This window comes from Cnephaeus nilssonii (genome assembly GCF_951640355.1).
Source record: "Cnephaeus nilssonii genome assembly, chromosome: 9".
NCBI lineage: Eukaryota > Metazoa > Chordata > Mammalia > Chiroptera > Vespertilionidae > Cnephaeus > Cnephaeus nilssonii.
Window position 1 is genome coordinate 89,358,126 of NC_137080.1, and position 27,068 is coordinate 89,385,193.

Consider the following 27,068-nt stretch of genomic DNA (forward strand, 5'->3'; position numbering starts at 1 on the left):
TATAACCAGGAACAGAGGGGAAAGGGAAAGGGAAACATGGTGGCATTTCTAATCCTCCATGTGACATTAAACAGAACCTTGTAGAAAGGATTTTCATTGCAAGATTAAGGGGAAATAATATGAACTACTTTTATAGAGTGATAGATTATCAGTTAGTTGTAAATGATGACCCAGAGATATACACTAGGAGTAAAGAAAACATTTTGCAGAGGGATTAGGCTTTGGTCAGGCTACCAGGTTGGAACCTGGTATCCACCATCATTAACTGTTTGAGTTTAGACAAGTTATAACTTTAAGCCTCACTTTCAACATCTGTAATTTGATGAGAATAATAATGCTTGCTAAGAGGACTTTTCAAAGGATTTAATAAGATGCATTATATAGAGCACTAACATAGGTCCAGGGCCATGTAAGCATTAAAGCATAATTTTTGGCTGTTATAATAATAATAACAACCATTATTATTACTGTTGTTACAAATAATGCATCTGCTCAGCAAACATTCATTGAGAGTGGGCTCTATGTGAGATGCTATGCCAAGTATTGGGCATTGAAAAGCCAGGAGGATCCAAGATTGCTGCAGAGTAGGTGGAAGTTATATTCTCCTCCCCGCCAGGACCAAACTGGAATTACAAATAAATTATAGAACAACTAGAGGCCTGGTGCACGAATTCATGCACCAGTGGGATCCCTCCTCCTCGTCTGCGGGATCGGGCTGAAACCGGCTCTCTGAAATCCCCCAAGAGGTCCCAGATTGCGAGAGGGTGCAGGCCAGGCAGAGGGACCCCACCGGTGCATGATCAGGGCCAGGGAGGGACACGGGAAGTTGGCCAGCTGGGGAGGGACCGCGGGAGGGCTCCAGGGCATGTCTGGCCCATCTCGCTCAGTCTCGATCAGCCAGACCCCAGCAGCAAGCTAACCTACTGGTCAGAGAATCTGCCCCCTGGTGGTCAGTGCACATCATAGCGACTGGTCGACTGTCTACCCCCTGGTGGTCAGTGCATGACATAGCGAGAAGTTGAGTGGCCTTAGCATATCATTAGCATATTACACTTTGATTGGTTGAACGGTCAGACACTTAGCATATTAGGCTTTTATTATATAGGACTATAGGCCCAGTACACAAAATTCGTGCACGGGGGGGACGGGGTCCCTTAGCCTGGCCTGCACCCTCTCTAATCCTGGACCCCTCAGGGGATGTCTGACTGCTGGTTTAGGCCTGATCCCGGCAGTTGGACATCCTTCTCGCAATCCGGGACCGCTGGCTCCTAACCAATCACCTGTCTGTCACCCTGATCCCCCTAACTGCTCTCCCCTGCCGGCCCGATCCCCCTAACTGCTCTTTCCTGCTGGCCTGATTGCCCCTAACTGCCTCTGCCTTGGCCCCGCCACCATGGCTTTGTCCGGAAGGACGTCCAGAAGATGTCTGGTCTAATTAGTATATTACCCTTTTATTAGTATAGATAACCTGAATAATCAACTGAAAACTAGTTGACCTGAAGTCTTATAACCAAGGATTTACAGAAGAAGCCACATCGAAACTGGTAGGAAGGGCGGAGACATAAAAAGGGCTGGCCCACTCCTATGAGTGGCAGCTGAGAATCTGGAGGGATATCTCAGGTGCAAAGATTCCCCCTGAGGAGTGTGGGGTCTCAACCCCATGCTGGATTTTCCAGCTCAGAGCACCAGAGTCAGGAAGAGGTTCCCATATAATACCTGGCTGTGAAAATCATGAGACCCTATCTGCCAGGGAGAGAGAGGAGTCTGCTCTTAAAGGACCAGCACACAAAATCTCATTCAGAGCCACTCACCCTGGGCTCCAGTGGAGGGAGGGCAGAGCAGATGAGAGTCATGTCAGGAGAGCTGGGGTTGTGGCTCCAGGAAGAGAACTGAAGGGGCAGCTGCCAGGGCCTCTGTGCTGAGTTCTTCTCCTATACAGCAGACGCCATTTTTATTGGGTAGAACAATTTCCTCCTCACAGCATCTGCCTGGGGGACTGCAATAGCCCCACCCTCCAGACTCCCTGTCGCCCCACCTTGTGAAGCTCACACCCTGCAGAGAAGTCAGCTGCCTGAGCCAGGGTGTGGAGGCCCAGGCAAACTCAGGGTGTGTCAGTTGCCGGGGCTGACCAGCAGACCCCGAGTGATGGATGAACAGATTATTTTAACATATGTTTTTGTGAAAGAGAGGGCTAAGGCACTATTTGGCTATTGCCACCAAGTAGCCTTGTTTGCCTGCCTTCTTTGGCTTTTATTATCATAACAGCTTGAACTAAAATTAACCTTTAGATATAATCAGCAAAGTAAGCATTCTTGAGAAAGCACATGCTTCTACAAGGTCTGGTCTAAAAGACTAAACATAGAGATTTTAGCAAAACATCCGGGGATTGGATTTGTTTGGAAAAATTAAGGTAGGGGCTGCCGCCTTCGGCAAGGTCCCCTCAGAGGCCCCGACCTTTCAGAGAATCCTTCGTACAGACATTGCAACCAAGTTCCGTGTTTCCCCACAGTCAGTGACTAAGTTGTGTGGTTCTGGGGCGAGGGCCATTCCTCCCACAGTCCCAGGAGCCTGACCAATGCTGCCTTCTCATAGGAGTTTCACTGGCCCCACCCTCTGGGCTCCCAGGAGCCCTAACCTCCCAACTCCTTGTGGCCCCATCCTGATGATCTCCAGCTCCCCAGGAGGAGGTCTGGGCAGAATAGAGGGCAGACAGTTGTGTGGCTCTGGGACAGGAACCATTCTCCCTACCTTCCTGGGAGCCTGACCTGCACCTTCCCCTCACAGGAGATCCACTAGCCCCACCCTCCCACCTCCCTATGGCCCTGCCCTGATGAGCTTAGGCTGTCCTGGATGTCCCTGCAGAATCTGAGACAGACTGAGTTGTGTGGATGTATGATGGGGACCATTTTTCCTCTGCACACTGGACTGGTGCTGAGCCCTCCATTCACATAGCCAAATTTTGGTCTGTTTGGGCCTGATAAAATCTGCTTGCCTCACCCTGATGACTCCCTAACACCCCATCCCACCACAGAGATCTGTGGGCACCTGGTGGGGTAGCAGCTAATCTTGGTAAATTCTGGGACATTTGCTGAATGGCCTCAGACCCAGCACTGGCACTGAGTTTGAAACTGTATCAATCTGGTGAACACCACTTACCATTACCTGGTGACTCACTGAGAACCTACCTCATGCAACTTGAGTACTACTAGAGACTCCTTTAGCCTAATAGGCAGCCAGCAGGCAGAGGTGGATCTCAAGGTGCCTTGGGCCTTTTGCTGAACTGCCCCTGGGCTTGGTGCTGGTGGATAGCAGCTTTGTTGTGCAGCTTAGTTCTTCCAGTACACACCTAGGCCCAGGAGAGGCAGCAACAAACTATGGATCACTTTGTAGTTCCAAATAAGTTGCTCAGGGCCAGTCACAGGTAGCGTCTGACATTGACCTGCACCAGAGTCCCTCTCAAGAGGCTCCAGAACCAGCCTACTTAACTCTATCCAGTAGCCAGCTTAATAAACATCAGAACAGGATCCAGTTAGCTTCACAAGCTAGCTTCATTAGCTCCCCAAAAATGGGAGATCTCTACAGGCACCGGACCCTGCTGAGGCAAATTCCGTTCCATTGGTCAATACCTGTACGAAAGCTCACAGTCAGCCAGCCTGAGGTTCAACCCTATATACAAATGGGCTAATAGCGATCAAGATTCATTTATAATAGGAGGGTTCACATAACCCACACAAGGGACATTCCTGGAACACCCAGCTCAGGTGGTCAAGGAGACTACCCTTGGGTCCAACAGGACACCTACTACATAAGGCAACCCTACAAAGACTGGGAGTCATAGTAGATCTACCTAATACATAGAAACAAACACAAAGAGGCAGCCAAATGGGGAGGTAAAGAAACATGCTCAAATGAAAGAACAGGAGAAATCTTTTAAAAAAAGAGCTAAATGAGATGGAGGCAAGCAATCTAGCAGATAAAGAGTTCAAAAAAGTGGTTAAAGGATGCTCAAGGAATGTATTGTGAACTTCACCCACATGAAAAAGGATGTAGAAACCATAAAAAGACCAGTCAGAAATGATGAATACAATATCTGAAATAAGGAATACACTAGAAGGCATAAACAGTAGGTTAGATGAAGCCGAGGCTCGAATCAGCAATTTGGAAGACAAGGTAGCAGAAAACACCCAATTGGAACAGCAAAAAGAAAGTTTTTTAGAAAAATGAGGATAGTTTAAGAGACCTTTGGGATAACATGAAGCATAACAACATCCGCATCATAAGGGTATTAGAAGCAGGAGAGAGAGCAAGGGATTGAGAACAAATTTGAAGAAATAATGATTTCTGTAGCTGGTTTGGATCTGTGGTTTGGCATTAGCCCATGAACTGAAGGGTTCCCAAGTTTGATTCTGGTCAAGGGTACATGTCTGGGTTGCAGGCTTGATCCCCTGCCCCAGTCAGGGTGCATGCAAGAGGGAGCCAATCAATGTGTCTCTTTCACATCGATGCTTCTCTTTCTCTATCTCTTCCCCTCCCTTTCACTCTCTCTAAAAATCAATGGAAAAATATATCCTCAGGTGAGAATTAACAAAAAAGAAAGAAAAGAAAGAAAAAGAAATAAAGAAAGAGAAGAAAAGAAATAATGACTGAAAACTTCCCTAACCTGGTGAAAGAAAAAGACACAAAAGTTCACGAAGCAAAGTGAGTCCCAAACAAGATATATCCAAAGAGGCCCACACCAAACACATCATAATTAAAACAGCAAAGGTTAAAGACAAAGAGACAATCTTAAAAGTAGCAAGAGAAAGATAGTTACCTACAAGGGAGCTCCCCATAAGACTGTCAGCTTATTTCTCAATAGAAACATTTCAGGCCAGAAGGGATTGGCATGAAATATTCAAAGTGATGAAAAGCAAAGACCTACAACCAAGACTACTTTACCCAGCAAGGCTATCATTTAAAATGGCAGGAGAAATAAAGAGCTTCCAAGATAAGAGAAAGCTAAAGGAGTTCATTGCCACCAAACTGGTATTATGTTAAAGTATCTTCTTCAAGAAGAATAAAACAGAGGAACATAGTTCTAAAGAAAAAAACGCCAATAAATATGTACCCATCAGTAATCTCTTTAAATATAAATTGCTAATATGATCCAATCAAAAGACATGAGATAGTTGAGTGCATAAGAAAACAAGACCCATATGTATGCTGTCTACAAGAGATCCACCTCAGAACGAAAGATACAAACAGACTAAAAGTAAAGAGATGGAAAAAGATATTTCAGGCAAATGGAAATGAAAAAAAGAAAGCTAGGATAGTAATACTTAGAGCAGACAAAATTGACTTTAAAATGAATAAGAGTCAAAGAAGGACACTACATAATGATAAAGGGATCAATACAACAAGAGGCTATAACCCTTCTAAATATTTATGCACCCAATATAGGAGCACCTAAATTTATTTATTTATTTATTTATTTGTTTATTTATTTATTTTTAAATTTCTTTATTGATTAAGGTGTCACATATTTGTCCTCATCCCCCCATTCCCATCCCACACCCCTCCCCACGGATGCCCCAACCCCCTGTTGAACTTAACCATTGGTTAGGCTCATATGCATGCACACGAGTCCTTTGGTTGATCTCTCCCCCATCCCCCCACCCTCCCCTATCCTCCCTCTGAGGCCCAATAGTCCGATCGATGTCTCCTTGTTTCTGGTTCTGTTCTTGTTCATCAGTCTATGTTGTTCATCATTTCCCTAGATGAGCGAGATCACGTGTCACTAGAGATATACTTATATGAACTGAATGTGAGATGAGCAATAATAGTTATGCTGACAGGCAAATGAATCAGTCTGTAGTGAGTTTCTTTCTGGACCAACAGTTCTTTTGAGACCCAATATCAATGTCCACCAGTTCCTTATGTGTACATGTCGGCACTGACCCCTCAGCTCTGGATGGTGGACAAATGGTGGTAATGCAGGTTCGAATCCCTCTGGTTGGGTCTCGGCCGGACCCAGGGGCACGGCTTCATCGGGACCCAGGGGCACGTGGCCTCACCCGGACCCAGGGGGTGCGTGGCCTCACCTGGACCCAGGTGTGCGCGGCTTCCCCCGGACCCGGGATCCAGCCTCACCCGGATCCAGGGGCACATGGCCTCACCTGGACCCGGGATCCAGCTTCACCCGGACCCAGGGGCGCGTGGCCTCACCCGGACCCAGGGGCGTGTGGCCTCTCCCAGACCCAGGGGCGCGTGGCCTCACCCAGATCCAGGGGCACATGGCCTCACCCGGAGCCGGTATCTAGCTTCCCCCGGACCCAGGGGCGCGTGGCCTCACCCGGACCCAGGGGCGCGTGGCCTCTCCCAGACCCAGGGGCGCATGGCCTCACCCGGACCTAGGTGTCTAAATTTATTTTTTATATTTTTTATTTTCAGAAAGGAAGGGAGGGAGAGAGAGAAACATCAATGATGAGAGAGAATCATTGATCGACTGCCTCCTGCATGCCGCACAACTGGAATCGAGCTCACAACCCAGACATGTGCCCTGATTGGGAATTGAACCGTGACCTCTGGGTTCATAGGTCGACACTCAGCCACTGAGCCACACCAGCCGGGTGAGGAACACCTAAATTTATAAAGTAAATTTTGATGGCCGTAAAGGAAGAGATTTGCAGTAATATAATCATAATAGGAGATTTTAACACCCCACTCATATCAAATGATAGATCTTCCAGATAGAAAATCAATAAGGAAACAGCAGCCTTAAATGACACACTAGATAAGATGGATTTGAGATCTTCAGAGCATTTCACCACACAGCAACAGGATGTACATGCTTTTCAGATGGACTGGAACGTTTTCTAGGGTAGATCCCATGTTGGGACACAAAACAAGTCTCAATAAATTTAAGAAGATTGAAATCATATCAAGCATCTTCTCTGACCATAATGGTATAAAACTAGAAATCAATCACAAGGAAAAAACTGAAAATCAGAAAAAGACATGGAGGCTAAATAAGTTACTAAACAATGAATGGGTTAGCAATAAGATCAAAGAAGATATCAAAAAATACCTTGAAACAAATGGAAATGAAAACACAATAACCCAAAATCTATGGGACACAGTGAAAGCAGTCCAAAGAGGAAAATTCATAGCATTACAAGCCTTCCTCAAGGAAAAAAAAATCTCCAATAAACAATTTAGCTTTGCACTTAAGGAACTAGATAAAAAACAAGCAAAGCCCAAAGTGAGTAGAAGAAAGGAAATAATAAAGATCAGAACAGAAGTAAATGAAATAGAGTCTAAAAAAAAAATACAAAGGATCAATGAAACCAAGAGCTGGTTCCTTGAAAAGATAAACAAGATTGACAAGCCTTTAACCAGACTCATCAAGAAAAAAAGAGAACCTAAATAAATAAAATCAGAAATGAAAGAGGAGAAGTAACAACTGGCACCATAGAAATACAACGGATTGTAAGAAAATATTATGAACAACTATATGTCAACAAATTGGACAGTCTGGACAAACTGGGTAAATTTCTAGAAACATACAATCTACCAAAACTGAATCAAGAAGAATCAGAAAATCTGAGTAGACGGATTACAACTAGTGAAATTGAAGCAGTAATCAAAAAAGTCCCAACAAACAAAAGTCTTGGACTGGATGGCTCCACAGAATTTTACCAAACATTCAAAGAAGAACTAACTAACCTGTCCTTGTCCAACTATTCCATAAAATTCGAGAGGAGGGAAGATTTCCAAGCTCATTTTACAAAGCCAGCATTATCCTAATTCCAAAACCAGATAAAGACACTACAAAGAAAAATTTAGGCCATTACCCTTGGTGAACATAAATGCTAAAATCCCCAACAAAATATTAGTGAACTGGATTCAGCAATACATTGAAAAGATCATACACCATGATCAAGTGGGATTTATTCTGGGGATGCCAGGTTAATACAACTCTATGGTGATTACCAGAGGAAAAGAGGCTTGGGGGGCAGGTAGGAGAGGGTCAAGGGAGGATAAATGGTGATGGAAGAATACTTGACTTTTGGTGGTGAACACAATTCTGGTACAATATACAGGTGAGGTATTATAGAATTGTACACTTGAAACCTACATAATTTTATTAATCAACTCCCAGTGCACGAAATTCATGCACGGTGGTGGGGTCTCTCAGCCTGGCCTGCACCCTCTCCAATCCGGGACCCTTCAGGGGATGTCCAACTGCCTCTTGCAATCCGGGACTGTAGCTCCTAACCACTCACCTGCCTGCCTGCCTGCCTGCCTGATCGCCCCTAACTGCTCCCCTACCAGCCTGAGCATCCCTAACTGCTCCCCTGCTGGCCTGATTGCCCCTAACTGCCTCTGCTTTGCCCTGCACCCGGGACCCAGGATTCCCTCCTCTGGCCGGTCGCAGGCACCTGGGACCTGGGCTTTCCTCCCTCTGGCCGGCCGCAGACACCCAGGACCCGGGCTGGCTTCACCCAGGCCGGCCGCGGCCGCAGGGGACTGTGGACGGGTGGATTTGCCCGGGCCACAGCTGCAGGTGCCTGGGACCACAGGGTGGGCGGCTTGTCCCTCTCCCAGGCCGCAGCCCCAGCCACTGGCACCCGGGACCTCAGGGCAGGCGGCTTGCCCCTCTCCCGGGCTGCAGGTGCAGGCACTGGCACCCGGGACCACGGGGCGTGCAGCTTGTCCCTCTCGGGCCACAGCCTGGCTAGTCCCCATTCCTCTCTCGTGAGCTCATTTGTGCCTGGCTGGTCCCCATTCCTCTCTCTCCATTGTTGAGTGTCTGAGCCATTACAGTGTGACGGCATGAGGGCGTGATGACCATTTGCATATTAGCTCTTTATTATATAGGATGTCACCCTAATAGAATCAATAAAAATGCATAAATAAGTAAATAAATAAATAAGAAAAACCTGTGAGACATAGGTCTTGCCTTCAGGGAGTTCACTATCTAACTTTCTAGTTGGTGGAGGAAGGCCAAGTGCATGACCAGCAGTAAAACAATAAGATAGAGATTTTGTGTGGGAAGGAGTAATGAGGCTGAGATAATAGAAAACAGTGATCTCTCTCCACTGTGGCACTGTCAAGCAGAATGTTGGCCTGTAGTCTGGTCTTGTATTGCAATACTTAGATTCTTTTTTATTCTATTTTTTAAATAGAGGAATAACATACATACAGTGTACATATATTTTATGTGTAGCTGAATATTTGCATGTAACTGCCACGAAGATCAAAATTAGTACATTACCAGCATTCTAGAAGGTTCTCAGTCATTGCCACCCTCAGAGATAACCACTGTTCTCATTCCTGTCACCATATATAAATTTTGTCTCTTGAGCTTTATGTAAATGGAATCATATAGCTCAGGTTCTTATCTGGGCTAAGAAAGGGGGGGCGGTAAGAAGAATAGGACCCAGATAATCAATTTCTAAATAATAGAAAAGTTTTACTAATGAATGTTTGCCTATATCTCCAAATCAGATAATCTTACCAATGGTGTGCAAACAAGAAGGTTAGTAATGAGAAGGAACCTAAAAGGTGATAATTTGGGTCATTGCAACACTCCCAATTAATTAGGAAGCACAGTGGTCTCAGGAGGTTACCTTTGGTCAGTGCAGCCAATTGGAGGTGGGAGTTGTAACAATCAGGAAAGAGGACATGGTGACATCTCCTTGGTAAACCAGGCAAAAGAACTCTGCCACTTGGGGACGGAGGCTGCCTGGGATTGGGTGACTAGTGAAATGAAGTCGTAAAGAGACAAACTTCTTGTTGCAGATTGACTCCGCCCTCTCTCATCAAACTTTTGTTGGGGGATTCCCTTTCTTTCCCCAGTCCTTGAAGTGTGTTGGGGCAAAGAGGCAGGTGGGATGGAGAGTAGACAGGGATTCCCTCAGGCCAGTGAGGACATTTCACAGCATCCTTGTTTTCCCTTTGTTCAGGTTATTACTTTGGGACTGTGACGATCGAAGCTACAGCTACTACATTGAGGTTTCCACCAACCAGCAACAGTGGACCATGGTGGCCGACAGAACTAAAGTCTCCTGCAAGTAAGTGACATCCTTTGAGAGATGTGTTCCAATTTAAAAACAATCTTTCCAATGGATTCAGAAGGTTCCAGTGAAGATTCATAGAATCACCAGATTATATCTTGTTTGGAATTTGAAACATTCTCATGATCTTTTACTTCAGTTTTGACTATTAAGTACTTAGATGAGAATTTACTTTATATGACCAAACAAGCTCTCCTTATTTTGTGATTTGAACTTGATTTTTGAAAATGGCATGTACTAATAAGCAGGGGGAAAATATATTTTCCATATACAATTCTGTCTTGTGTCCTCCCCCCACATCCCACACTGCCCCTTTAGAACTTTTTCTTCCCTAGAGAATTTTGCTGATGCAATATACACTTCAGTCATTATTCTGGGACTCTGTCCTGTTCCCCACCCTCATACCATTCTCAGGGTTAGCTTTAAATACTTATCTCATCTCTATGTTCGCTATGCTATTACCCAAATTAAGGAAAGTTTATAGGTTAGGTTCTTTATAGGCGAACAGGGGTATGTCATGCATAGGGCATTGGGGCTGTTTGAGCTGACCTGGTGTGGGGAGGGCAGGAGGCAGGATTCTGCTAGTCTGACCAGCCTAGACTCATGCCTGGAATGAACATGTATACATGTGTATATACCCATGTAACTACCACTCAGAGCAAATGAGCGTCTAGACCAGTGGTTCCAACGTGGAGCACACGCCCCACAGGGGGCAATTTGATTTTTAAGGGAGACAATTCAAGAATGAGTTATTAACAGTGAACTTTTTGCATTTCTTATGGTTCTAGGGGCCTCATATACAGTATATAAATATATATTGTGACATATTTATGCATTTCGGTTATCTATTATATGTTTTAAAACTTTATTTGCTATTTTTTCATATCACTTCGTATTACTATTATTTTTTAAACAATTTCTTAGTGATTTCTTCCTCAGTACTTCAACTGTCCTTTTGTTCTTTTATTTTTCTCTTTCATGGATTCCATGTTCTTTGGAAGTTTGTTTAGACCAAGTTAATGGCCTTTTAGGCTTCCTCCACGTGAATAGCAGTTCACTTTTTTAAATAATAAGAATTATATGTCGGGTGGCGGGGGGCGGGCATCGGGATTTCAGAGATGCTTCGGTGGGGCATGGCCAAAAAAAGGTTGGGAACCACTGGTCTAGATGGTTCCCTCATACCCTTTACCAGTCATTACCTGAGAAGAGCTCAGTACTTTTCTATGTAGAGCCAAATTATCTGAGGAGATAATAATTCACATACCATAAAATTCACCCTTTTAAATCATACAATTGAGTGGTTTTTAGTATATTCACTATGCAGCCATAACTACTATTTAATGTTTTAGATCATTTTCATCACACCCAAAAGAATCCTACCCATTAGCAGTCTCCCATTTCCCTCCAGCTCCCTCAGCCCCAGCACCCAATATTCTACTTTCTATTTCTATGGGTTTGCATATTCTGGATAGTTCATATAAATAGAATCATATAGTAAGTTATCTTTTGTTCCCGGCTTCTTTCACTTAGTATAGTTTTCAAGGTTTGTTCATAGCATGTATCAGCACTTCATTCCTTTTAATGGCTGAATAATATTTCATCATACGGAGATCTATATCACATTTTGTTTATCCATTCATCATTTTATGAACATTTGAATTGTTTTACTTTTTAAAATATATTTTATTGATTTTTTACAGAGAGGAAGGGAGAGGGAAAGAGAGTTAGAAACATCTATGAGAGAGAAGCATCGACCAGCTGCCTCCTGCACATCCCCTACTGGGGATGTGCCTGCAACCAAGGTACATGCCCTTGACTGGAATCGAACCTGGAATCCTTCAGTCCCCAGGCCGATGCTCTATCCAGTGAGCCAAACCAGCTAGGGCTTACTTTTTAAAAATATATATATATTTCTTGATTTCAGAGAGGAAGGGAGAGGGAGACAGAGATAGAAACATCAGTGATGAGAGATAATCATTGATCCACTGCCCCCTCCACACCCTGTACTGGGGACTGAGCCTGCAATCCGGGCATATGCCCTGATGGGAAATTGAATTGGTGACCTCTTGGTTCCTGGGTCTACCCTCAACTGCTGAGCCACACCTGGCTGGGCTGAATTGTTTTACTTTTAGGCTATTATATATAGTGCTGCTTTGAACATTCTGGTACAAGTTTTTGTGTGAATGTATGCTTTCAGTTCTCTTGGGCATATACCTAGAACTGGAGAATTGCTGGGTGATATGGTTTAAGTTTTTGAGGAACTACCAAACTTTTCCACAGCAGCGGCACCTTTTTGTATTCCCACCAGCAATGTATGAGGATCCCAGTTTCTCCACATTCTTGCCAGTACTTATTATTGTCTATCTTTTTGTTCATAGCCATCCTAGTGGGAGTGAAGTGGCATCTCATTGTGGTTTTGATTTGTTTTTGTTTTTGTTTTTTGATGACTAATAATGTGGAACATCTTTTCATGTACTTTTTGGCCAAAATTTGGTAATAGTTTTAATGATGCTTATTTGATGCAATGTCTGACAGCCTCACCATTATTGTAGTATTATCATATAGCATATTTATATTGGTTAGGGCAACACTTGCTACTGTAACAAATAGTGGCTTCAACATTTCAGTGGCTTAACACAATAGTTTATTTCTCAGTCATGTAACAGTCGATGTGGGTGTTTCTGGCTGTCAAGTGGTCTCTACAGGTAATGGTGAAACCCAGCCATCTTCCTTCTGTGGTTCTGCCCTCACCTAGGGCCTCATCAGCATCACCTGCACCTAGCTGGCAGATGGGGAAAGAATAGAGAGAAGGTATTCCTGGTTCTGAACAACTAGGCCTGGGCATAGTGAACATCCCTTCCACTTGCATTACCCAAGAGAGAACTAGTCAGTTGCCACAGTCACTCTAATAGGACTGGGAAATACGGTCTCTTTCAGGCTGGGCAGTGACTTCTCAGTGGAGCACAAATCTTGAAGTCATCTCTGGCATAGCATAAGAAAACTAACAATTATTTAATAGCTAGTATTCAGTACTTTGCATATTTTATCTCATCTTGTCATGAATACAAAGCACCTTATGGCATATCTTTCTGCTGTACTGCATCGCCTCCTAGCATTAGTAGAGAGCTAAACCAAGACAGATGATGAAAACTGGTAAATGGAGTGATTAACTTGTTTCCAAGCTCTAAGAACCCTTTTTATACAAGAGGGAGGCCTTTTTATACAAGTGGTGACATAGACCTATGAATCAGAGGTCACGGTTCGATTCCACATGCCCGGGTTGCGGGCTCGATCCAAAGTAGGGGGTGTGCAGGAGGCAGCCTACCCTGAAATCAAGAAAAAGTGCATTAAAAAAAAAAAAAGATGGAGGCCTTCAAGGCCCATGAACAGCTGCCCATTTGTCCTCCCATAGTCATTGCTTATTGGGTGTACAGCTCACAGGCCATATCCTCTGCTTCCTCAAAGCTTGTCTTTGACACATCTACTGGTTACAATCACCCATCTCTTCTGTCATTTTACGTTTTACAAATAGAATTCCTCACCTCTTTCTTTCTTTTTAAAAAATATATTTTTATTGATTCCAGAGAGGAAGGGAGAGAGAGAGAGAGAAATATCAATGATGAGAGAATCATGTGCTCTAACCAGGAATTGAACCATGACCTCCTGGTTCATAGGTCAAATGCTCAACTAAGCCACTTGGGCCTCACCTCTTTCTTTTATATCCTCCTGTTGAAGGTGTTATACAGTGTTGGTTTTCTACAAGAATTGGCTGACTATTGATTGAGATATATCATAATAATTGTATATTTATTTAAGTGGGTGTTTTTCTTGATTCAAAACCCATTCCCTTATTAGGACCTTTCCCAGTAGCTTTGCATTAAAGTTATCAATATCTTTCTTTCCTCTTTTTTATTTTTCATTTCCATTACTTTATTGGATTTAAATAATTTATATGTTTTTAACTTTGTATATTAGCACTTCGATGCTACTGCAGTAAGTGTATAAATAAGTAATGTATTAGATGAACAAGAGTAGTAGCAAGAAGGCAAGTGCCTGTTAACCCTCTTGGGATCATTGGAACCAACGGTTATGATTTTATGTTATAGGCATAACCACAACGTACGGTCTTCCATTTTTGTGTTAGGTCTTAAATATAATAGAAGATATGCAGATAATAAAAGAAGAAAGCCTTTCCTTTTTAACTACTACACTCCAGAGCAGTCCTCAAAGAGAATTCTATTAGCTTCAAGAATTGTAGCCTGCTTTTTATTGAAATAAAGAATGTGAGTCATGTTATAAATGAAGTTCTATAGGATCTTTACATCCTGCCTTAGATCCTGCCTTAATAGCATTCTGCCTAGTCAAGAAGTAATCAGAGGGTAGATTTTTACTGTCCTCTGAAAAATACCAGGGAATGAGATTCTTCAGTGTCTCCTCTAAGTCCCTCTGCTCCTTGGGGTTGGTGTGTGTGTGTGTGTTTTCCTTTATTGGTATCTTAAGTTCTTTGCTTTTAGGATAAAGGCTCATTTTCTGTCTTGGATATCCCTGTTTGTGTATTGAGTGCTTTTGTTTTTACCCCAATTTTATTGTGATGTTATTAATATAAAGCATTGTGTAAGTTTAGGATGTATAATATAATTTGATTACTATGTATCTATAATAATCTATAATAATAAAAGCATAATATGCTAATTAGACCGGATGACCTTCCAGATGAAGCCGTGGAGGCGGGGGCCAAGGCCGAGGCAGCTGCCGCAGCTGCAAGGGCCAAGCCCCTTGCACAAATTTTGTGCATCGGGCCTCTAGTCTATATATATAAAAGCCTAAGTGACCATCGCAACCGAAAGGACGACCGAACAGGCTGCGTGGGGCGACTAGGCCAGCAGGGAGTTTAGTGAGGGGCAATCAAATGACCGAACAGCAGGCTGCGTGGGGCAACCAGGCTGGCGGGGGCGGGAGCGGGCAGTTAAGGGCGACCAGGCAGACAGGCAGGTGAGCAGTTAGGAGCCAGTGGTCTCAGATTGTGAGAGGGATGTCCGACTGCCGGTTTAGGCCCGATCCCCATGATTGGAGAGGGTGCAGGCTGGGCTGAGGGGGACCGCCCCGCCCCCCCCCTGCCGTGCACGAATTTCATGCAGCAGGCCTCTAGTATATTATAAAATGAGTAGGAGCCCAGTGCACAAATTCATGCACCTCGAAAGGAACTGTGTGCCGAGAGGCTGCGGTAGGCACAGGGGCGTGCCTTGGCCCATTCTCTGCACCCCTGTCTGGCCCCTCCCACGGTGACCCCCCGGTCCCATCTGCCAGCAGCCCCGCTCCTGCCGCCACCACTCCCACGCGCTGAAGATGCCGGCCCTGCTCACACCCACTGAAGGCATGGAGCGATTGGGGCCAGCACCAACAGTGGGTGCGAGGGTGGCTGCTGCCCCAGTCGCCCCTCAGGAGCAGGGGGAGGTGGAGAAGCCCTCAGGGACGATCAGGGCTGGTAGCTGCCGCTCGCACCTGCCGATGGCACCGAGCCATCAGGACTGGCACCAGGCACCAGCAGTGGGTGTGAGGGGGCTGGTGCTAGCAGTGGGTGCGAGTGGCGGCTTCAGCGCCGGCAGTGTGTGCGAGCAGGGCTGGCGCTGGCAGCAGGTGCAAGCGCTGGGCAGGACAGCAGCATGCGGGAACAAAGAATTTTCAGTAACCACCAGAGGCTTGCCCCGATGGCAACGACTGGCGCCCTGCCTTGGTCTGGTGCCCCTGCTCACCTGCTCCACCATCCCACCGCAGCTGACACTTATCATGTTCCACGCATGCCCCCTGGTGGCCAGCACACGTCATAGTGGCTGGTAGTTCGGTTGTTCCGGTTGTTCTGCTGTTCAGTCTATTTGCATATTAGCCTTTTATTATATAGGATTACCACAATAAATTTAGTTAACATGTCTTACCACCTCACATAGCTATAATTATTTTCTTGTGATGAGAACTTTGAAGATCTGTTCTCTTAGCACTTTCAAACACTATTCATTATTGTTTACTGTAGTCATTACACCACTGGAACTTACTTCCCTTATAACTGGTTGTTTCTATCTTTTGGCCATCTTCACCCTTTTCCCTCACCACCACCCTACTGCCTCTGGCAACCACCAATCTGTCCTGTTTCTTTGAATTCATTTTTGTTTGTTTGTTTTTTTAGATTCCACACATGTGAGATCATTCAGTATTTGTCTTTTCTTTTACTGACTTATTTCACTTAGTGTAACGCCCCCAAAGTTTATCTGTGTTGTCTTAAATATATTAACGGATTTTATAAAATTATTTTTTGCCCTCTCTTTTTTTCACATAATCTAATCCTGTACCCTTTAGCCTTATTTCAAAAATCTTCATTTTCCAATTTTTGATTCCTTTACTGTCCTTTAAAATGTTTAACCCTAAATCTATGTCAATACAGTACATACGATACAGATATCAATCTCTTTATTATCAATGTAAAATGTGCACATGGAAAATTAGTGTAGACAATACCAAAAATATAAGTGAAAAGTAAAATTTTGCCTTTTTATCTCCTGTTCCATTCCTCAGAAATAGCTGGTTTTGTCTGTTTTTGCATTTGTTTTTGTAACTTCTCAATTGTACATAATATTTTATATTTATTTATTAACTTATTAGCTTTACTAACACTTTGCTATAAAAATGAGGAATTTAACTTACTTAACCTTCCTTATTTTTGTTAGTTATTTTTTTTTAGTTCTGCTATTACTTACCTTTTAAAATTAAACAATATACTTAAATCTCTATATTTTGATCCATCAATTGTGGACAGTATTTCTTGACTCTCTATACTGTGTTAATAAAGAAATTAACCTTTCCTTCATTTCTCCTGCCTCTCCCCATTTTCTGATAGCTGTCCCACCACCTTGATATTATACTAGTAAAGATATCTGATACTTATTTTCTGTTCTGTAACTTATAGTTAAATCTCCCATGTGTTAAGTATAAATTTATCCTGAAAGGGAAAACCCATTAATAACTCAATATAAGATTCTGATCTTATAAATATTCTCCACTACAGATCTGTGGTGAGAGACATATTCTGTCATTGAACTTGTACCTGTCTTGGAAGAATTGTACTGTGTTCAGATCAAGTAGGGTTGATTTTCCTACAGGTGCTCAGAATTATTCCACAGATAATAAATAGCTTCTTATTAGCCAGCTTTTTTGTTTTTCTAGAGTTCCTAGTTGCCTTTTTTTTTCTGTTTCAGAAGCTTCTGTTTGGTCATTGTTTAATTTTTTGAACAGACTGCTTCCTTAGCCTACTCTGCAGCTGTGATCCTAAAATTTCTTTTTCTTTTGTATTTGGGTTGGTTCCACTGTTTCTCGGATTTTTTCTTTTTCTTTTGTGGAATGTGGATAAAGGGTTAGCAAAACCCCTTTTTTCTCTGTAGGAGATATTGACCTGGGACCCAGTTGGTTAACTTTCTAGATTGTTCTTCTGAAAACCTTATAGATGTAGAATGTCGGCTGTGCGATTAGGCACTATTGTTTATGATAAAAATTACCCCTGATTAGTAAATTGCACCTGGCCAGGGAGGACTTGTAAATATCTTCTCAAAAAACATAGCTTTGGATTTTCTGAGTGTGCTCACTTTTCTGAGTGTGCTGGCATGTCCCTCATGAAAATTCTGGCATCTATGTTTATGGAGCTATTAGAGATAATGGTTTGGAATATGAGGCTTCTAAGCCAGAATGGCTCCACACCTGCCCAGTGTGAGTCTTATACATTCTCACCTGAGCTGTTACCTGCATGCCAGCAGGAATAGCTCCTGTACAGTTGGGTAGACTACCACAGGGATTCCCTACCCTGAGGACAAATGCCTGCTGCTACTCTAGTGGCATGCTGTTTTTCCTCTTCTCTCTTCTGGGTGAGTCTGAAGCCAAATATGATTTCTTAGGTCTTTGTTAAGAAGACCCCTCATGGACATTAACAGAGTGAATCTATAGGTAATTTTTTTTTTCAGAAAGGGTCTGTGGAAAGCAAATTTTCAGAATTTTGCATGGCTAAAACAGAGTTTGTATATAGAATTCAGTTCCTTAATAATTTGAGAGCTTGGATATATTGCCATCTAGCATTAAATGTTGCTAATGAGAAATCTTATGTAATCTGATTCTTATTCATTGTAGTAATTTATATTTCCTGATAGAATCCTTTAGGATCTTCTCTTCATCCTTGGAGTTCTTAAATTTCACAATGATATGGCTGTATTGTGGTAATTTTTTGTTCACCCTGCCCACTTTGCTTCAATATGGAAATCTGCCAGTTCCCCTCAGATTTATGAATAGTTTATCCACCTACCATTTTCTAGAAATCCACCAAAACCTTGATTTGCTAATATCCTTCCATCCAGTTTGCAACACCTTTATGAATGTATTCCCTTTGTATTTCTTTGATGTCACCTCACTGGGTCCCAGGAAGGGAGAAAGTTTTAATGCACCTGCAGTGTCCACCATCTTGAACTGAATTCCCCAAAGCGCTGCTGATGCTCCCTGACCCATGTCCTTCCCTTCCCTTCCCTTCCCTTCCCTTCCCTTCCCTTCCCTTCCCTTCCCTTCCCTTCCCTTCCCTTCCCTTCCCTTCCCTTCCCTTCCCTTCCTTGTGTCTGATTGCATGTCTCCCACGTATGCAGCTGTCTGGTTTCCTGCCAGTGTGTGCTCCTTAGCATATTGACCTCATTGTGTTTATTTTAACCATTTCTTCACTTTGTTGTGGTCCCATTGACTGATAATTCTGTCTGCCAAAGTGTTAATGACCTCAGCCATCATCTGTCCAACACTAACCTTGGAAAACATTTTGGGAAATATAAGTGATTAGATATAATTGGGTACTATTGAAATTTTTCTTTTCCATTTGAGAATTCTGTGGATTATTAGAATTGCCTAGTATTTCTAGCTTTTAGCTTAATTTTTTCATAAACTATCTTCCTGCTAGACATATTATTCAAATTCCCTTTTGAATAAGTTCTTAAGTGTTCTTAAAAATGATGTTGTAAAGGCCCTGTCTGGTGTGGCTCGGTAGGTTGTAATGTCATACCGTGCACCGAAGGGTTGTGGGTTCGATTCCCCTTCAGGACACATACCCAGGTGGCAGGTTCAAGCCCTGGTCAGGAAGCATGTGGAAGACAACCAATTCTCTCTCTCTCTCTCTCGCCCTCACTCTCACTTTCTCCCCTCCTCTCCTTCCTATCTCTCCAAAATCAATGGAAGCATGTCCTTGGGTAAGGATTAAGAAAAAATGATGTTGTGAAGAGTTTTTAATAACTTAAGAAAATCCTACCTAATAAAATGGTAATATGCAAATTACCATCACTCCGCTACGCCCACGATTGGGCTGTTGGGAGGCTGGGGGCAGGACTCTGGGTGGCCGATTGGGCCGGCGGTGTGGGAGGGCCCATGGGGCCGGCGGAAGGCGCCAGTGGCAGAACTCTCGGGGTGGCTGATTGCATGGCTGCTGGCACCAGTTTTCCGCCAGCACCAGTTTTCCTCTGGCCACCCGCCAGCGCGATCGGCCACCCCGAGTTCCTCCACTGGCGGTGCTGGAGGAACTCAGGGTGGCCGATTGTGCTGGCAGGAGGCGCTCCGATCAGCGGGTGGCCAGAGGAAAACTGGTGCTGGCGGAAAACTGGTGCCAGCAGCCAGGTAAAGGAAGGTCTTTTGCACGAAACTTCGTCTAACGGGCTTCTAGTACTTATATAATAAGGTTTTTTAAAGCAAGGTACAAAATTATGTAAGTATTATCACAAGTAGGAAATAAAATTATGGAAGAAGAAAAGCAGAAGGAAATAGGCCAAAATGTTAATAATGACTGCCTCTGTGTGTTGTGGTTATGGGACTTATTTCTAGTTTTCTACATTTTTGACCAACTTATATGTATTTCTTTTAAAATAAAAAAGAAAACTTTATTTGAAAGAGATTTTTTTCTTGCTGCAGCCATGAATGTTTTGTAGACACTTGTTCTTCCCAGAGCAGCATATGCGGCAGAGTGGCATGGTTTATGCACAGTCAGCAATAAATTAAATAAATGAATGCTCTCCATAGCAATATCCTAGTAGCTTTTCAGAACCTTGCCACCTCCCCGAGCACAAGTTGTGCTCCCTGAAAAGGACACCGTGCTTCTCCCTTGGGCCTCTTAGAGCTGCTTCTCTGAGTGCTTCCTCTGCTCGCCTTTCCCCGGGACTTCACCAGTCTGCTGCCCCGTGGCTCTCCCTCTCAGAGGCCCTGGCCTACTTGAGACCTTGGAGCATCACCATGGATCAGGCAGTTCCTACAGCATACGCACATGAGAAGGTTTCTTCCCTGCCCCTTCCCCGAGAAGCACTTGGACAGTCTGTGTCCCCGGGAGGGGCTGCTGTGGGGTCAGCTCGTCTGCTCACTGGTCTTCAGCATGATGGCACTCACACCTGAGAAGCAGTGCGGGCCCCTCACTGACTGTACTGCCATTTAGTCCTGGGGAAGGGCAACGTTCTGTTCTGGGGTCGGTTTCTGTAGCTGGTTCTGTTTATTCACTAGGAATCTTAGAACAGGGAGTTGTGTTTCTTTTTCTGAGTGCTGCAGTGGTTGAAGGCAATGAGATAAATTAAAGGTGGAGATTTACAGCCTCAGTAAACTCTTCCAAAGTGTAGCAAGATTGAAAAACAGTGCATTTAAATCTAAACTATTTACCTTACCTGCGATTTCCTGCATCTTTTTTGCCATTGTTAGTGATAAAGTTGAGGAAGCTTTTCTTCTGCCGGCTTTGTTTCTTAGCCTGACACTTAATAAAGTGAAAATCTTGGGTTGGTGCCAGGAGGTCACTGCTAATCGTGTAACCTGCGGGTTGTGTGCAGAGGGCTTGGGGTCATTAATGTGATGCAATGAAAAGAAAGTAGGTTTTAAAAGAGGGAATGTCTTCACCATTGAGACTGCTGATGAGAGGAAGTTCATTTTTAATGTCAGTTTCAGTTTCCAGGATGGGACTGGAGCTCTTGACTGTCACGTAGGCTGGTACTAAAATATTACTGCTTCTTGCAAGTCTCTGCTGTGGGAACAGACGCTGCTCTCCTCAGGTCCCCTTCCCTGTGCGGTCGGAGGACTGTACTAGCTTGTTCCTTCTTAAAGTGTGAGCCAATTAACGGGCTCTGGTTGTGTAATTGTCACTTCTCAAATGTTCGGGGAGATTTTATTTTTCTCTTCTCACACTTAATTCCATTTTTCTACATAGCATCTGACAGTAATGAAAAAAGCCAGTCATGTTCTTTCCTAAGTTTAATTTTTAAAGGGCAAACATTGGTGTTAATTTTGTCAAAAGGTTTAGAACTTGAATGATAAAGGAGCATGTATAACTGTAAGAGGAATGGCAAAAAATGAAAATGGAAAACTAACAGAATTTAGATAAAGTGCGAGCGCGCGACACACACACACACACACACACACACACACACACACACACACACACGGAGGACACTAGGCAGACTCTTGTGTTAAGGGTGAGATGTCAGAGCTTGCCCTGTAGAAGGCATCTGTTAGACCAGACCTGGAGACACCTGTTCATCAAACTGTTGTCTATCGGATAATGAAGTACCAGGAGCACATGAATATTTTACAGTAAAAAACATCAGTAGGGAGCCAGTCGCTCATACCTACACATCTACACAAGGGACTTATCTTCTGTGGCGCAGAAAGTTTTTATGCAGAAATTTACCCGTATATTGGAAGCCAGGTGGAAAGTAGATTTTGATGCTAAGTACGTGACCTGAGTTGTAAACGTAGAGCTATCAGCAGGTTCTGTCAACCACCAGTGGAGAGGTTCCTCCCATCCAGAACATTTGACAGATGAAGGAGCTGGGAAGAAATGAAGTCCTGTCAGCTCCCAGAGCTCCCTCTCTCCTTCCTGCTTCATCCAGGAGCCACCTCATCCTGTGATGCCTGTTATAAGTAAAATGAAGCATACCTCAATAAACTTTCCCAGTGAACTGGGTGAGCACACTTAAAATGTGCATGGTCAGAAAGATTTTTCTTTTATTATGAAAATAGCTTTCATATTAGTATTACATTCCAATGACAAGAAATCAAGACCACACTAGTCCAACTGCCATCATCTTTCTCCTCTGTTAACTGCCCCTCACATCTCTGTGCTCATGTTTGCTCGCTGTGGCCAGAGTGGCGCTTTCCAAGCACAGCTCTGTATTATACCTGCTAAGACCCCTTACTGTCTCCTCACTGCTGTCTAGATAAAGACCAGCATTCTTCAGGTGGCCTGGAGTGCCTGCACAATCTGGCCCCGTGCTGTCTCTCCATACTTGTCCTGATTCACTGTCCCTGTTCACGCCAGCCTGGCTTCCTCTCTCCGGCTCCACACATCATGCTGCACCTTCCCAGAGCCTTTGCACACGCCATGGCCTCTGTCTGGAGCCCTGACCCTGGCCCTTTGTCTGGTTAATGCCATTATCCTTCTGTTCTCAGCTCAAGGGCCAGTTTCTCAGGAAAGTCTGTGCTGACCACCCATCTCAATCTGATCGCCTGTTATTCCCTCTCGTTGATCCAAGCTACTTTCCCTTCACAGCTCACATCAGTTTGCAATGACCCTTTGTTTAGTGTGGTTATTGTATGACTTTTATTGTTCTTTCCCACTAGACTGTAAGCTCCATGAGAGCTCCAGGGATTTGATCTGTCTTACCCATTATTGTACATGATAGCCTAGCAAGGACCTTGCACTTGTATTGTCTGAATGAATGAATGGTAAGTTCTACCACTCTGGTGTCCAGTCATGCATACATGGTTTCATTTGTCCTGCTACTGGAACTGTTGTCATCACAGAGCTCAAACAGAAAGTCTGTCCATCCCAGCCCACGTGTTGGTATGTGGAGCAAAGCAGAGTTTGTGTAAGAGAATAAAAGTTGCTTATTGCCCTGATAATGTAGTCCTTATAAACTAGGAACGTGTCTTCCCAAGTTCTCTATTAATCCATTATTGGTCTATCATCCTGATTCACTTACAGCCTTATTCATAACACAGGTTCAATCATTGTCAAAGGTTCGTTTTTCTCTGGTCTCCACTTCTGTCCTTGCCCCTCAAGTTAATGACTTGGATCCTCCAGTAACTGTTTATCAGTTACCATTACCTTTACTTTTAACAACTCCTAGAGAAAGTTAAGTTTTTCTTTATGGAGAGGCCAAGTGCTTTAAAAACTGTTTGCCTTGTTTGCCAGGTTAATATGTTTCCGTTGCTTCTCTGGATGTTCATAGTAAAAGGTTATATATAAAAAAAAGCTGGCTTTAATCTCTGACGAGGAACTCTAAGCCACATGCCAAGGCACCCTGGGTACCTGTTCAGCAGGTAGATAGAATCTGTCCAACAGCGCACACTCCTCTCTGGCATCCTGGGACTCTGGGTCCCTTCAGCCCCAGCACTGTCCCGTGACTAAGCCTGGATTAACTCCTTTCCGAAGATAGGCTCTGCCAACAGAGCAATGCAGTCTCCTCCTCGATGGGCCTCTGGTGGTTGTCACGGAACCCTAATATAGGCAAGCAAACTGAGTACATAGAAAGACCAGAACAACAGTCATCATATAAATCCTTTTTAAAAATGAATGTTCAGCATGCACATCTGCAAAGGAGGAAAGTAGAGCCTATTAGGAAGATCAGTGTAGTTTTGATCATATTGTCTTAAAGTGACCTGCCTCGGTTTGTCTCTGGGTCCTAGCAAGAAGCACTGTCTGGGTAATCATCCTGGGATTAATGCGAACTCAAGTGTTCTAGTATATCAGAGTGCTAACAGGCTTGTGTTTCCTTCCTAAGTTAAAAAACAGAAAGAGGGGGGAAAGTGTTCCTCTAATTTAGGGGTCCAGCATGCACATAGAATCGGAGTTTAGAGCTGAAAGGGCATTCTTCCTTGACTCGGGTGTGTTCTCATCCGTTCATGAGTTCCATTAAGTCTTGGCCCCTTCTAGAATGGCTTCTCAAACTCAGCTTGTCTGAGACTAAGGTCATTGTTGGTTCCCCATGCAGCAGCCCCTCCTCCTCGGTGTCCCTGCCTGTGTTGGTGTAGCCCCTCCCTGGGCATCTCTTCCCCCTCGGACTCTCCTCTTCTTGCCCTCCACAGCCTGTCAGGTAGCACATCTTTTCTTTAGTGCCCTTTCATCCTCTACTTTGCCTGCATGTATTTCAGACCTCCACACCTCCCTCCCAGAGGAATGCAGCAGCCTCTAACGGATTTCCTTGAGTGTGTACTCCATGTGCATCTGGCGCTGTTTTGGTGTCTGGACCACTGTTGCTGGGCTGGTTGGCTTATTCCTATTCCCCGCTGTAGGCACAGGGAGGTCTGCTGAGAAAAGCCTCAGACCCTTCCTGAGTCATCTGCTGTCTCCACGTGGCCAGCTTTCCCCAAGCAGCTTGTTTTCAATATTCTGCCCCACTGTTGGATCTCATGTCCAGATTTCAAATATATAATTACCACATCTCTAACTCTCACCAAACTTTCTAACCTCTATCTCTTTTATTCTTTCCTTAAGGGTATCCAGCTTTCCTTTCAGTCTGGCCCAATTACTATTGCCAAACAAGTCCATACTTTAGATCAGCTAATTATCTTTATTTCCACCTGCTGATCTTCAAATCTCTGCTCGTCCTCTATTCCCTTCAAAACCCAGCCAAAAGTGCTCGGAGCCATCTTCCTTGATCGTCCTTCTCCCAAACACAAGTAACTACTCTGTCAGCTGAATGACCATCTTAATTTGTTTGCATATAACTTGATAATATTCACTTTTTCTTGGATCTGTTTCAGAGAAGAGAGGAATAAGGGGCTAGGCTGGAAGGGCATCTGATTGTTAAAAATCCAGCTATCTTTCAAGGTGCACTGGGATGGACCCCCTTGGAAGTACAAGGCCAGATTTTCCCAGAGTAGCCTCCAGCAAGTCGGGCTATAATCAGACGCATAGCCCAACCAACTTTGATTCAGTCTGATATCTGTTAAGTGACCCTGCTAGGTAGAGGCCACTCATGAGGGAGAATACTGAGGAGGAAAGAAGACATTTCTCCTCTGATATACACATTCTGAACATTTGGGAACCATATCATGCACACAGAGTGCAAAATACAACCCAGGGTCCTATCATCATAAAATATGGTAACTGAGAGTACCTTGGAAATCACAGTCCAGGCCTCTCACTGTGCAGATGAGAATCTGAGACAGAAACCACAGGTGCCTTTCCCAGGTTCTCTCCTGGTGGAGGGTCCAGATTAGAATGCAGATGTCCTGGTTCTGAGTCTGTCTCCCAGAATTTTGCATGACCTATATAAGACAGGTAAGGGCTGTGAGAATGTGGACTTGATCAGAATATGGCATGGAGTTAGATAGATCTTCTGAAAGGAAGCATTTTGAGCCCAGCCACCTGCTACTGGCCAACATTGTAGCAGGAAAACTGTTGATTTCCTCGCCAAAGGAACTTGTGAAGTTCAGATTTAAAAATCACATAAAGGAACAAATCAGATAGACTCACCTTCCAAAAAGTCTGATGAAGACCATAGATTATAGATATATTACTCTTACATTTGCATATGATTTCCTACTTTGCTGTCACTACTACTTGCTCCACAGAATATTAGGTTAGCTGTATCATAATTCATACTTTAAAAATCAGTTTTTAAAGTATAGTCTCTACACCAGTGGTCAAGTCCAGATTGCCTAGGGCTTCATTATCCAAGTTGCAGAGTATATTAGCCTCTGCTTTTCTTTCCTTTCCTTCCTGTTGCCTACTTTAAAAAATTTCATCACTCTGTCCATTAGGCCATTTATTAGAGTGTTTCCTTCTAGCAAAAGAGACTTGCGTGTGTGTTTTTTCCCTGTGTTAAGCCAAGATCCATAAAGCATATTTTCCCCACAGTTGACATTTTCTTTTCACAATCCCTTGAAGTGGAATATAAGTGAATTTCACCATGGTGTTGTAATTATGTACTGAGGATCAGTAATAAACTTTTTTTTACAGTTTTAAAGTGTAGTTTCAGACTGGTGATCATCTGGAATTGCACATATTAACCAGCTGCTTTGGCGGTAGTTAACAAGTGTTTTCTGCTCATACACTTTTCACCTTTTTATTCAAGTTTATACAACAATACAGAGCCCACATAAAAAAAACCTTACCCGAGTAAAAGAATGCTTGTGTTCTTAAGTAATGGGCTTGGCAGTCTTGACCTGGAAGGGGTGATGAGGAGTCTGTGCCCACCCCTCTACCTTCAGGAGAATTGCACATTAAACTTGTCTGAGAGCTCCTGATTTTCCTCTAGGGACAAAGACTGGGTGATAGTCCTTGCTTCCTCATCTCCTCTCTGAGCCTTTAAGTGTAAATTTCTTAAGCGGGGTGATGCTCAGGCAAAGGAGGGAAACAGTGTTGGTACTGCTGCTCGTAGATGAAAGTAACTTGTGTATATTGTTCTTTTTTCCTTCCTGATTCTCTAGGGAGTTGCTGAATTCTCTCTAGAATTTGGCAGTGGATGTATAGGCTTAATAGAAATTCTGACTGCTGGAGCTTTGTAATGTATAGTCCTTTCTCTGGGGTATGCTGGGGGCGGGGAAGGAAGGACTCATGAAGTTTATTTACTTGTTTTACATTTCTGAATCTTCGGAATTCACTTCTCCTAGTTAAAATAAGAATCAGAACTATGCTAATCTAATGTTAAGATCACATTCTCACAGCACCATTGAGCCCTCAATCATAGCTCTGCCTGTTTGTGGCTGCTTCATGTAGAGCAGTAAAGGCTTCAGACGCACAGGATGTGGTTACGTTGCCCCCTGAGGATGGAGAGCCACATGACATTAAGTAGTAATGAAGTTTTTGGTAAGACATGGCGTGTATTGTGCCTACAATTACAAATGCACTCATTTTTTGATTTCTAATCTGATATTCAAATTTATACGTTCACATTGCACTAATATCGCATTCTTACATTAATATCAATTACTGTTACACATTTCTAAGATGAGAAGGGAACACGGCACACA

The 27,068-nt window shown here is 43.7% G+C and overlaps 1 protein-coding gene across 3 annotated transcripts in view; it reads left to right on the forward strand.

Annotated features, from left to right (window-relative positions):
* The window catches only part of BTBD9 (BTB domain containing 9), a 483,558-nt gene that overhangs the window by 378,699 nt on the left and 77,791 nt on the right, over positions 1-27,068 (forward strand). For all 3 annotated transcript variants that reach the window (XM_079780631.1, XM_079780629.1, XM_079780630.1), the window contains exon 9: positions 9,948-10,055. In XM_079780631.1, coding sequence (XP_079636757.1) covers positions 9,948-10,055 — 108 coding nt within the window. The remainder of the gene's footprint in view (positions 1-9,947; positions 10,056-27,068) is intronic.